This window comes from Trachurus trachurus, assembly GCF_905171665.1.
Source record: "Trachurus trachurus genome assembly, chromosome: 15".
NCBI lineage: Eukaryota > Metazoa > Chordata > Actinopteri > Carangiformes > Carangidae > Trachurus > Trachurus trachurus.
In genome coordinates, this window is record NC_139906.1 from 178,280 (window position 1) to 192,500 (window position 14,221).

Genomic DNA, 14,221 nt, shown 5'->3' on the forward strand with positions numbered 1-14,221 from the left:
CCCAGCTCCCTCTCTCCTCCTGCTGCAGGGATCAACTTCCTGTCGACCGTTGCTGTGGCAACACAGACGGAGCCATGACCATGTGATGTAACGCTCCTGACAGGAGGGGGCGGAGCCTCACGGTGATGTCCCTCTGACCCGCTGGATCAGATCTGCAGAGGAAGAAGAACAAAGATCAGATCTTCATCCTCATCCTCATCCTCCTCATCCTCCTCATCCTCACTCTGTTCAACAGTTTAACTTTGTGACCAGAAACAGGAAGTGAAGTGAAGCTCTGCATCTAAGTCACAAGTATAAACTAACACAACATGTTTAACCTGATAACAAACTAACTAACTAACAACTAGCAGGGTTCCTACACATTTGACATTTCCAGATTCCATACTTTTTCCAGACCATAATTTCCAGACTTCTCAGTAAAAAAAAAATCAAATTATTTGTGATATTTGAGCAAATAGATGTGCATAATATAAAAAAAGCACGCAATAAATCATTTGTTTTCATTATTCTGAATGTGTATGCCATTATGTGGTGCTAGGTGCAATAGCGCATACAAAATAATAAACCCAAATAACTTCAGATAAGACCAACCCCAGATGAGTATTAAGATAAATATATTTCCATACGTTTCCATTTTCCATACTTTTTCATACTTTCCATACTTGCGTAGGAACCCTGAACTATAATACTTCATGTCTTTATTAAACATTAAACATTAAAGGGATACGCCAACATGTTTTTCCATGTCTTGCCTCACTCCAGAGTCCATGACCAGCAGATAGACACCATCCTTTCGACTGTGCGTGCAGTAACAAGGGAGATAGAGCCGTATCGCCGTAATTAGCTTAGCTCAAACGCTGGAAGTGTATAGGTAGTGTTAGCCTGCCTCCACCTAAAGTCGCTAATTAGCTTAGCTCAAACACTAGAAGTGTATAGGTAGTGTTAGCCTGCCTCCACCTAAAGTCACTAATTAGCTTAGCTCAAACACTGGAAGTGTATAGGTAGTGTTAGCCTGCCTCCACCTAAAGTCGCTAATTAGCTTAGCTCAAACACTGGAAGTGTATAGGTAGTGTTAGCCTGCCTCCACCTAAAGTCGCTAATTAGCTTAGCTCAAACACTGGAAGTGTATGGGTAGTGTTAGCCTGCCTCCACCTAAAGTCGCTAATTAGCTTAGCTCAAACACTGGAAGTGTATGGGTAGTGTTAGCTTGCCTCCACCTAAAGTCGCTAATTAGCTTAGCTCAAACACTGGAAGTGTATAGGTAGTGTTAGCCTGTCTCCACCTAAAGTCGCTAATTAGCTTAGCTCAAACACTGGAAGTGTATAGGTAGTGTTAGCCTGTCTCCACCTAAAGTCGCTAATTAGCTTAGCTCAAACACTGGAAGTGTATGGGTAGTGTTAGCCTGCCTCCACCTAAAGTCGCTAATTAGCTTAGCTCAAACACTGGAAGTGTATGGGTAGTGTTAGCCTGCCTCCACCTAAAGTCGCTAATTAGCTTAGCTCAAACACTGGAAGTGTATGGGTAGTGTTAGCCTGCCTCCACCTAAAGTCGCTAATTAGCTTAGCTCAAACACTGGAAGTGTATGGGTAGTGTTAGCCTGCCTCCACCTAAAGTCGCTAATTAGCTTAGCTCAAACACTGGAAGTGTACAGGTAGTGTTAGCCTGTCAGAAGCTGATTTCATTTTAGCTCTAAACTCTGTAAATAGTTCACTTTATCCACATTTCAAACATGTTTAGGTGAGAAAGTAGCCGTTTAGATCAGCAGTGTGTCGTTAATTTGTCTAAATGGGGTTAGGGTTTGAATTTTGGGTGAACTATCCCTTTAATATTCCTTATAGAGGATTCAGTTTCCCACAATGCAGCGTGAGCAGGAGTATACAACAGATGGTCACCAAGTATGCCAAAGTATAGTCAGTGTGTGTGTGTGTGTGTGTGTGTGTGTGTGTGTGTGTGTGTGTGTGTGTGTGTGTGTGTGTGTGTGTGTGTGTGTGTGTGTGTGTGTGTCTGTAGTTAAATAAAGACATTCTGTTGTTGTTGTTGTTGCTTTCACCTGATGACGTCACAGCAGCTCAGCACCTTGCAGCTCAACAGCCAATCAGAGAGTGAGGGGGGCGGAGCCTCTGGTCAGACTGACCCCCACCAAGCTGATTACACAACACACACACACACACACACACACACACACACACACACACACACACACACACACACACACACACACACACACACACACACACACACACACACACACAAAGAGAACTCTTCATCTTCATCTTCATCACTTCCCTGTTTATTCATTTCAATCTAAAACTCAAACTCTGCTTCGTCTTTTCCTTTTCAACTTTTCTGTTTCACTCCTCGTTCACAGGTAGTTTCCCTCCCTGGTCACCTGACTGACACCTGTAGTGACCTGGGTGACGTGGCTCAGGCAGTAGAGCGGGTCATCCAATAATCAGAGTTTTAAAGGGATAGTTCACCCAAAATTCAAATTTTCTCCTCCCCCTCATGTGGACTAAGGGCTGGGAGAAGTTTCAGAGTCCTCCGTGGCTTCTCTGAGTTACAGGGGGTCTCGGCGTAGCAGTGCATGTCCATATGACGGTTGCAAATGGATACCAACTGTCTTCATAACAAAAAGACACACCAAAAAACATCCAGATACCTCCATGCTGCTCGTCTGTAATGTCCCTCTGGTATTGAAGCCCCGACATGAGAAATTGTCCCGAAAACTGGGGGACACACTGGGGCCGTGTGTCCGCGCGACACTGACCCCAGGTCCACACCACAGAGCCCAAGGCACCGTGACTACTGGGCCCCAAAAGCAAGTAACTTTTTTAAATTGTAGTGCGTACGTTTTGTCGATCCTTAGAGAAACACTGTGTAATTACAAAAAACTTTAATTGTTGTTGCATTTTTCTGTTTCAGTAGCTAGATTTTTAAGCAGATGATGTGTTTACATTAAAGGTGTACAGAAATGGCCGTTTGTCCTGTTTGTCGCGCCGAGTTGTCACGAGCTGCAACACGAGTTTACCCGAGTGAGGAAAACGAATTTGATTGGTCGTTATCGAGCGGGCGGGATATTCAAAGCTTGGGGCGAGCCCGAGCTCCGTGTGTGTGTGCGTGTCTCAGACGTTTGAATGACGGATGACGGATCCAATATCAGTGGCTGGTGAATCGTGTACAGGCTGACGTATAATCCGTGCGCCTGCATTATCCAATGAGAAAAAAAAATACACACTTTTGTCCCGGATTTACTCAAAAATAGAATTTTGCACAAAGTTTGGCCTACAACGTCTGATAGATGAGTTATTACACTCATTTTATGATCCAGAGTGGCTCAAATTCAATTTTCTTTTCTGTACACCTTTAAATGCATTGTCTGTTGGTTTATTTTGTTACTTTTAGTCGACCTATAGGTGACATTCAGTATCAGTACTATAGTCTATCAATTTGAAGATTAAAGCTATCAGTAAGCGATCCGGTGGTTTTGTCTAACTTCCTGTCAGCAGATGGAGTTAGCAGCCCCCGCCCTCGTCCCTACGTCACCACATTCAGGCGCATCCCTTGGCTGCACACACAGAGAGGACTGCCCCTTTATGCCGTTCTCTCTCCTCATTGGATAAAGGTTGTAGGATACAAGGAAAGTTTTCTCCTGGGCTCAGAGCAGAGCAGAGTGACTGACAGACCCGTGTTTCAGACCAAACACTCTATAGAAGTGATTGCTGTCGGAAGATACAACTATTTAAGACTTATATTAACACAAACATTCACCTGACTTCTGCTTTAAATGTAGCCTAGAGGTTAAATCAATCTGGTGCCATTTCAGAATAAAAACCATAGGTAAAAACCTGCCAGGATGTGATGATTCCTAATGACAGAGTAAAAAATGAAATAGGCTACTAGTAGGCTATTTATTATTGGCAGTAATAGAGGGCACCAAAATAAAGGTTTAGCCTCGGGCCCCATGGAGGCTTGGACCGCCCCTGGACCGGCCCTGCACCCCCCTGCCCCCCCGCAGGCCCCGGGCCACAGCACCGGACTCGGACCTGGTCCCGGACCGGGACCGGCCGGGCTGAAGCCGCCGTTTCCCAGGCGGACTGTGGCGCAGTGAACGCACCGCGGCTTCATTACATCACTTCCACAAACTTCACTGAGACAATGAGCTCCGGTACCGGCTCTCTGGTCCCGGTCCTGGTCCCGGTCCTGGTCCCGGTCCCGGTGCAGCAGCCCGGTACCGGCGGCCCGGCGGCGCGTGCAGCCCCCTCGGCCCGGGAACCAGGGCAACGGTCGCTAGGCTACGCTCCAATGTCCGACATCAAAGCACCGACGCAGACAGAAAACACAGCAACATGGCGGCGCGAGGAGCGAGGAGCGGGGCTCACCTGACACCTGGACCCGGACCCGAACCCGAACCTGGTCCCGGACTCGAACCTGGTCCTGGACTCGAACCTCCTGGAACCTCAGAGCTGAACCGGTCCGACCAGAGCCGCTGCGACGGAAACCGAGTTTAGAGGAGGAGGAGGAGGGAGAGGAGGGGGAGGGGGGAGGAGGAGAGGAGGGGGGAGAGGAGAGGAGGAGGGAGGAGGAGGGAGAGGAGGAGGAGGGGGAGGGGGGAGGGGGGGGGGGGAGGGAAGAGAGGAGAGGAGGGAGAGGGAGAGGGATAGGGGGAGGAGGAGGAGAAGAGAGGGAGGAGCTACCTGCAGCACTGTGTGTGTAGAAACTTACTTCCTTGAGTTAAAGGTACATTATGTAAGAAATCTAAAGCTCCAAGACAAATTCCCACTACGGTGACAGTAAAGTCTTTCTGATCTAATTCTAATCAACTGGCTGTAAAATCCTCCTGATACGTCCCAGAGACTCAGGAATAATGTTGATCTAACATGATGAACTCAGCAACAACAACCTACAGCCTGTAACAACATCTCTGTCCTGGGTGATGATCCCTCCTCTGTTGCTCACCCTGAGCTTTCTCCTGGTTTTCCCTGTTAAAAGGGTTTTCCATGGAGTTTCTCCTCAGTGGATGTGAGGGTCTAAGGACACAGGATGTTGTTATGATGGGATGTAAAGCCCTTTGAGACAAACTGGTGGTAAAAAACGGGCTATCAGTGGCGCAAAAAGTGGGTATGCACTATATGCGGCGCATAGGGGCGCCGCGCTAGAGGGGGCGCCAAAGCGATGGGGGAAAAATGATTTTGAGTCGGCATTTTCTGTATTTAACAGCTGTTTGTGCATGTGTAAATGATATGATCAATAACAGAGAGGCATGTCACTAGTTAGGCGCCCCTCCCCCCCTCCTCTCAGGGCCGGTTTTAGCTATGGGCAATATGGGCCCAGGGCGCAACGGTTGTGAGGGCGCACGAGCGCCCTCCAAAAAAAAAAAAAACTCGCCAGTTTTTTTTTAGTGGAGTGGGCGCCCTATGCCACCTTGCTGCTGAAAGTCATGTTGTGTGTGTGCGTGTGTCAGAAGAGGCAAGGGGTTGGGAAGGGGGGCGGGGGATCAACTTGCGACTGCTGAGGTTGTATCAGAGTCTCACGTCGGATGCTCCGCCGGCCCAGAGGGTTAAGCGCTAAACTCCTCGCCCGTCTCCGCTGAAGTTGGCTTCATTTTGGTAATGTTGCTATGGGATGCCCAGCAGCAATATTCCTCTTCTTCCTCTTCAGTGTCCGGTCTCTGGTCAACAACATGAATAAACTGCAACAGGATCACGTTGTTAAACGGATCCTGGACTGTCGTGATGTTTATAATGAGCGTAGTTTAACCGCAACGTCACGCTGTTTCCAAAACCACACCGACTTCAGCAGAGAAGTGAGTTTAGGTAGGTTTTTAGAGCCTACAGGTTTAACAGTGGCTCCTGTCATTGCTTTATTTTCAAAATATCATGTTGCTGGCCCTACACTCACAAACAAAACCTATTTTAAATTGTGTATTTTTTTGAGGGTATTCTTGTATTAGAGGTTCAGAGGCTGTAGTCTGGACTGTGAGCAGAGAAAGCTGCCCAGCTTTAATATAACCTAAGCCTGATTGGCTATTTAAAAAATCATTTAAATATTATTTAATTTAAAGGAGCCACTGTAGCCTATAAGATCATGTGTAAGATTAAATTCAGTGTTAAAGGCGCCCAGCAGGGCCGGCTTTACGCAGGGGCAAGAGGGGGCAGCGCCCCCTCAAATAAATGTTTTGCCCACTCAAATCCAAATTTTAGAAGTTGAGAAAGCACATTTTTATATAGGCCTGCTCAAAAAATGTGTACATTACAAGTTGACAAAAATTATCTGCAGTAGCACAAAAATCCGCCGAAAAAGGGACACTGTCCTGTTCTAAAATGTTCTGTTCTTTTTTTTTTTAATATTCGTAAGACTAGCTTTCCGTTTGTAAATCTTGACCATAGTAGAACCCCCCCCCCCCATCTCAGAGTACACCAGAATGTGTCCACTTCCTGCATGACATCACCCTCTGTTCCCTGTCACACCTGTTTACTCTCAGTCAGGTGACACACACACACACACACACACACACACACACACACACACACACACACACACACACACAGAATGACATCATCTCTGTCAACACACACACACACACCTCCACATCCTGGTTCTCTTAAAGGGGAAGTGTCACTGGAACTCAGCAGGTGAGGGAACACACACACACACACACACACCTGGCTAATGACAGCTTATTTCTGGTCTGTCTCATAGCAACCAGACTGCTCTCTGTCGCCACGGTGATGGATCTGCAGTCCAGGAGAGAGAGAGAGAGATAGAGAGAGAGAGAGAGAGAGAGAGAGAGAGATAGATAGATAGATAGATAGATAGATAGATAGATAAATAGATAGATAGATAGATAGATAGATAGATAGGATAGTTATAGCTACGTAGATATGTAGTTAAAGGGACATTCTGTGTAAATTCTAATCCAGGGAAACTATTCAGTAGCATTAGAACCGTCCTGAGTCTGACTGGCTGTGATGAGTTCATGTGAAGTTAATCACTAATTAGCTTCATAAACAGAACCAAGTCACATATTTACTCTTCATACTCTAATAATCCAAACCTATAAAGGGAGAATAATCTGCTGTTTAGTAGACGACAGGAAGCTTTAGATTTGATTGTCACAACGGTTTTTATCAGTTTGTCTGTTGGAGAAGTTTATCATCTAATTCAATGTAAAGACTCTGAACATGAGTGTGTTATAGAGAAGAACAAGCAGTGTCGCGGTCCATCAAGGCTGTAACATGTCTCCCACGGAGGGGGGGGGGGGGGGGGGGTACAGCTCCCATGATGCTTTGATTTTTCACAATAACATATCTCAGTACAACAACAAGGACACACACACACACACACTGTGAGAGAGAGGGCTGGGAACTGTGTGACATTTATTCATTTGCTAATTTTACACAACAATACAACACACAGGGAGGGGGGAGGAGGGGGGGGCTGTCCCACTTTACAGCAGGATGAATCAGAGTCAAACCCCCCCCCCCCCCCCCCCAGGGCAGTGGTTCATCTGGACCAATAAAGTGTTGGTTCCATAGATATATACACGTAGATGCTGCATTCAGGCACGTCAACATGGCGGCCATCTTGGTGAGGGGTTTCTGACCATAGACCAGCAGTCAGACCAGTCAGACCCTGTAGAACACATTTCAGTGTGTGTATGCATGTGGGTGTGTGTCTGAGTATGGAAGTGTATGTTTAATATAAAATAAAATAAAAATTATATATTATTTTTTTAAATATATGTTTTTGTTGTATCATAAATATATACTTTACTTTCCTCTCTTGCTTTCTCTCGCTCTTCTTCTCCCTGTCTGCATGTGATGTCTGCTGCCATGAGCTGTTGTTATGCTGTGTGTCAGACTTCTTACCTGTTCTACTTGTTATTATGAGCTTTTACTAGCTAGATTGTTACGTAAGTTGTGTTTTGAAAGTACTTTTTTTGTCTTCTAGGTTGCCTTTAACATCTGTCCAGGGACAACGGAGGAGAACTAGCCTTGTTGGCCAACTCTAACTCTGGCCCACTGACAGTTTCTCTTTTAACTCTGTTGATTAGTGGAGCACTGTCCCTATGAAATAAACTAATAAATGAAATGAAAATGTGTCTGACATTTATAATAAACCAAACGGCTTGAAAACTGGTTGAATATTCAGTGAGTTGTGGTGATGTTAATGGTTGATAGACCTCTGATGCAGGAAGTAGACACGGCTTCCCCCTCACCAAGATGGCCGCCGCGTTGACGTATCGTTCCAATGGACGGCAGCGTCAACGCGGCGGCTACGTGTTTATATCTATGCACACAGACACTGAACGCATCATCACCATCACCATGACAACACACTGGGCTGTTGTAAACGTCTTTATTCATGTTAACGAGGCACTTATTGATTATTGATCATGAACGGAATCAGGCGATCAAACCCCGTTACCATGGAGACACGTGTTCCCTCCTCGGAGGATCAATAAAGTTCATTCAATTAAATTCAAGTTGTTGTTGGACTGGACCCAGGTCCAAGCAAAACCTGGTCTGAAGCCCCAGACCCTCAGGTCACTGAGGAGGTCTTTAGTCTCTGATCCAGACCCAGACCCGGTCCAGGTCTTACTGGAAGCTCTCCAGGTCCAGGACCAGGCCCGGTCCCGGTCCAGGTCCAGACCCGGTCCTGGTCTTACTGGAAGCTCTCCAGCACCGGCTCGTGTCCCGTCTCCCTGAGGAAGCGCAGCAGGTCTGGGGGGCTGAGTCCCATGGTGGCGGTGTTGGTCATGGGGTGGAAGTGGACCCGCTCGTGGCCCCCCTCCACCAGGTCCCGGTCCAGGACCAGACCCACGCTGCGGTCCTGGTCGAAGAGCAGAGCCAGCGCCGACGCACATCCCTGTCCCACCTGACGGAGACGAGACAGAACCATCAATCAACCTGACGACCTTTGGACCGAACCAACTCACGTATCCCTCCGCCCAGGGTTAGCGCCCGCCGATCAGCAGTTGGTTAGGTCCAAATAAAAACTGTGTTTTTCCTGGAAAAAATTATATTATAGTGAACAATGGAACTGTGTATTTCTTTTCAGGTAAAACCTTTTTTAGGCCGTGAAAATAGGCCGTTTCTTTGGGTCTGTTCACAACACTGTATGTTGTAAATCTCTGGGCAGGGCTATTATGGGCTGGCGTTGCTAACGGGAGGAGTGCAGAGAGTCTTCTACTGCAATTAAACTACTTAGGGGCTATTTGGAGATCATACAACCACACTTAAAAAAAAAAATGATACTATCCCTTTAAATTCACTTTGTACAAACACAAATGTTTTAGGTTCGTTTTGATTTCACAGAGTCAGACCTCTTCTCTTTTCTCTTCAATACGACCGAATGAAACTGTGACTCCAACTGGAACAGATGTTTGTTTACTATCCACAAATTTCCGAACGTCATCTCTGGTCAAAACCAGAAGTCGGTTTTGTATTTCTGGTGGAATTTTACGTTTACGTTTCCATGGTTTTCAGTTGTTGTCATAGTTACGGTAAACGCATGGATCTATTAACGCTGGCTTTTAACACGGATGTCAGTCTGTGTGATATCCTGTTAAAAGTTGGTTTGATGATCCATGCCTTTACTGTGACTACCGAAACCATGGAAACGTAAACATAAAATTCCAGTGGAAGAGCAAAACCGGCTTCTGGTTTTTGACGTTTGGAAAAAGGTGGATAAAATCAGATTCGACCAGCGTTCCAGTGGGATAGCTGCTGCTCACCTTGAGTTTGTCCAACATGGCCGCCTCGTCAGCGAAGCGCAGGTTGCCGCTGCCGACGCCGAGCTTCTTGGCGAGGTCGTTGAGGTTGACCTGCAGAGGAACAGAGAGGATCATGGGAGTGGGAGGGTTGGGGGGGGTCAGGGTGCAGCAGAGGATGGTCACCGTGGTTACCGTGGTTACCTGGTGGTCATGGCGAGCCGACACCAGCCACAGACTCTTCTTCTTCTTGTCCTTCAGGAACAGGTTCTTGGTGACGGCCCCGCCCACTTCCTGCAGGTGAGGCATCATCTCCTCCACCGTCAACACCTGGGGGGGGGGCATCATCATCATCATCATCATCATCACCATCATCAGCCCTTCACAATAAAAGCCCTCACCAACTGTTTCATTCATGCAACTCCTGCCGGTTCACTTCATTTTTTAAAGGAACTGTAACCGATAGGGGTGGGAGAAGAAAAATCCATTCACATAAATATCCAGATATCTTTTTTGACGATTTTTAAAGTGTTTTTTTTTCAAAAATCGATTTTTTTTTTTTGAATTTAAAAAAAATATTGTGCAATGTGCATTTGTTCGCCTTTTTTACATCCAGAGAGTCCAGGTTTTGAAAATGGTTTAAGTTCACTTTATAATGGAGTATGTTCATTTATAGGCTCCTACAGTATTTGTGTGCAGATAAATGTTAAAAATGCTAATGTGATACACCTTGAAAATCTACTTTCATATTCAAAAAAAAGTGTAACATTACTTTATTAAGGTCAGTAATAGCCAGCCAGCTGTTGAATAATATTTTCATATTTTATTGTGTATTAAAATGTCTTGTACGAGTAAAAAGGAAAGGCGGAACTAAAGTGCAGCCACCGTTGCACCGCGGTGTCTAGAGGTGCGGGACCCCTCCCTCTTCCCTCAGACAGAATCTGGGAAAGAAATGGCGGTTCGCTCCTTCATCTACTCACCTACGTAATTCTGTTTTTGCAGGTTGGTACACGGTAAAAGTTGCACAAGCAGATTACCCCTTGGGTGCCCGGTGGTGTATTATACGTAAAAGAAGTCCGTTGATGAGTTTTGATGTGTGTATCCGTGGTAACGAGCCGCGTTGGTGATCGCGAAAATACGAGTGTTGTAAACAATGGCGCTAGCGGCCATTTAGCATGTTAGCACAGTGATTGTGTATGTGGGATTCTGTGTGCTGGTGCTGCCGCTCCCTGATACATTTCATTTCGGCTCCTGGGGCATCCTGACATGTTAGCAAAATATATTTACGGTTAAATGAAAGCAAATGGACGTTTAATAATTTGAACTGAGGGTTTTTTTCGAAGTTATTATAGTGTCCAGTCTGTGTTTAATGGGACCATAGGTTGAATGATTTTCCCTGTGTATGTGTGTTGTTTCATGTTTTGACTGTAAAGTCACTTGAATATTAATTTAAAAGCCTAAGAAGGTTTAAGGTTTACATTATTACATTAATAGGAGGATGCATTGATTGAGTTAAAAACAAATATACGCTCATATAGATTAAAACATGATTTACATTTCTGACACAATTGCACTTATAAGGAAGTGATTTATTTTTGTAAAGACAGATTATTTTTGTGAATGTGTGTGAATGAGATGTTTGTGGAAATGTAAAAGGGTAGAGACAACATAATTAACGTGTTTAAAACTGAAACATAACTAATTACTCAGGGGAAAGTTTATTGTTTTATATTGTGCTTTGTGTAATAAATCAGACAGAAATCTGGGAAAGAAATGGCGGTTCGCTCCTTCATCTACTCACCTACGTAATTCTGTTTTTGCAGGATCCAGGTCCAGAGGGAAGGGCAGTGAACCCCAGTCAAATTCTTTTGTTACCTCGGTTACATTATCTTTTTGAAACCCGTAACACTAAAACTAAAAATCATAGAGAGAATCGGCAATATCGTAGAATCACAATTTAAATCGAATCGCCATCCAAAAAATCGTAGAAGAATCGAATCGGGAGAAAAGCATATCGTCACAGCCCTAGTAACCGAGCAGAAACCAGTTCATTTTGTTCTATTGGAGATTTCAATATTCAAGATAAAGCTTACAGTCACAGACACTTTAGAAACACATTGAACTACAGCTAAATTATTCTGCTCGTCCATCATGAGCAGTTTACAGTGGAAAAAAGCCTGTAGTGTTTAGTTTAGTTTAGTAGTTTATTGAGCGTGGACCGTCCCAATTAGTCAACTGCATCAAAAGACAGTAAAAGGCTTTAGCCAGCAGCCAGCAGGTAACAGGTTAATGTTCTGCTGTCGTCCTCGGTCAGGTGACTATGAGTTTATAGAAATGTTGCACTGGTAAGAAGTTGAAAGAAGAATCCTACACCGGATTTATCCCCTAAGGAGTTGTTGGAGAGATTTACACTAAGTTAAACAGAGATTGTAGTGCTTTATTAATGCAAAAGATGTGTAAGTATGGTGTCAGAGGGGTAGCTCATTCCTGGTTGTGTTCTTATTTAAGTAATAGATGGCAATATGTATCCTGTGATAAAACTGATTCTGTGTTATTAAAGGTTAAATGCGGGGTCCCGCAAGGGTCAGTGCTGGGGCCAAAATTATTTATTTTGTATCTGAATGAACTTTGTAAAGTGTCGAAATATATGAACTGCATCCTTTTTGCAGATGATACAAATTTCTTTTGTTCTGGGGACCAGTTAACTGATATAATAACTACTGTTGAAAACGAGATGAAACTTGTAAAGAAATGGTTTGATGTAAATAAGTTATCTTTAAATATAAGTAAAACAAAATTTATGATTTTTGGGAACCGTAAAACAGACACAGTAGTTAAATTGAGAATAGAGGATACAGTAATTGAAAGGGTGTTTGAAACAAAATTTTTAGGTGTTATTATGGACCATAAACTGAATTGGAAAATGCATATTAATCATGTCAAATCTAAATTAGCTAAATCAATCGCTATATTATACAAGGTAAAAGATATGTTGAACCAGCGTGCTTTGTATATTTATTTATATTATTTATATTATATTGTATATTCTGTATTGTACAATGTTAGTTCCTTACATAACATACTGTCTAGAAATATGGGGGAATGCATATCGTACCCATACTAAACCCATCTTTATTCTGCAAAAAAGAGCTGTAAGGATTATCACTAAGTCAAATTATAGACAACCATCAAATGAATTATTTATTAAATTAAGAGCCTTCAAATTTATGGATTTAGTGGATTATAAAATAGCATTGATAATGTACAAAGTGTATAACAACTTGTTACCTTGTAAAATTGTAATCATGTTTAAAAAAAGGGAATGTAGATATGAGCTCCGAGGGAAACGTATGATGGAAAAAACAAAGTCCAGGACTAAAATAAAAGATCAGTGTATCTCTGTAAGGGGTGTAAATATATGGAATGCACTAGACGATGATTTGAAGATGTGCCGGTCAATGTATGAATTCAAACGTTTGTTCAAGAAAAAGGTATTTGATAAATATGAGAGATGTGGTTGACGTAACTGACACTTTTATGGAATTATGTTTTGGGATTTTGTGCAAAACAATATTATTTCTGTTTGATGTTTTGAATGATGTGATCTGATGAAGTTGATCATGTAAGAAGGGTAGGCGAAAATAAGCGATAGCTTCAGCCTATTCCTTTTCGGTCGGCTCTTTTCTAGTTGAACTGATTTTTTGTTTTGTTGGACTTTTAACTTTGAATGACCTGACCCAAATAAACACATTTTCATTCTTGTACTTTCTGTAATGTTGACAAAGAAACTATATTTCATCTGTTTTATCATCGTCATCATTCAAAGAAGTTCTGGAACGAGATGCCAGACTTTGTAAATGGAACAATTAGTATTAGGCTACTATACAGTTTACTGTGTGTGATGTAGCCTAGTGCTGTATTGTGTTTACGATGGGATGGAGAGCAACACTACCTAGTGCCTAGGTACATGATACAACTAATAATTATTCTTGTAAAGTTTCATATTCATAAATCTAAATGTGTGTTGGTCCCTCCCACGTGCAAGCTTTTGGCGCCCTCTGCAGGTGACAGCGGCTGCACGCGGCAGCGACGTGTCACGTTATGACGTCACCAGTCAGCCAGCTGCAGCAGGTGAACTACCTCACCTGGAGCTGGAGGCGCGTTCACGTTCACGTTCACAACACCGGTCATTACACAGCAGCTGGTGACGTCAGACCCCGTTTACAAACACGTCATTTTACAGATTTTTTTTCTTTTTCTTTTTTCTTTTTATTCAAAACTTTGTTTCACAATACAAAAACAGTTTTTCATGGTAAAATGCAATTAATAAAGCATATTTATATTATACGCCAGGGGGAATTTATAAGTTTACAACAAAATTTTCAAGTTTTCACATATATTGATAGTCTTAATCGCTTTCTGGTTGTTTGAAAATTTGATGGAGGTTATGTATTGCTTGAGCTCACTGTTAAAAGCAGTAAAGGAAGGTTTTTTTTTAATGAACTTACA

At 43.5% G+C, this 14,221-nt stretch overlaps 1 protein-coding gene across 1 annotated transcript in view; it reads right to left on the reverse strand.

Moving 5' to 3' along the window:
- Window positions 1-8,585: 8,585 nt before the first annotated feature.
- The window catches only part of prorsd1 (prolyl-tRNA synthetase domain containing 1), a 6,148-nt gene continuing 512 nt past the window's right edge, over window positions 8,586-14,221 (reverse strand). The window contains exons 2-4 of the mRNA XM_083987794.1: window positions 9,917-10,042; window positions 9,737-9,826; window positions 8,586-8,877 (exon numbers count right to left, since the gene is read on the reverse strand). Of these exons, the coding sequence (XP_083843920.1) occupies window positions 8,665-8,877; window positions 9,737-9,826; window positions 9,917-10,042 (429 nt within the window). The 3' untranslated portion in view covers window positions 8,586-8,664. The remainder of the gene's footprint in view (window positions 8,878-9,736; window positions 9,827-9,916; window positions 10,043-14,221) is intronic.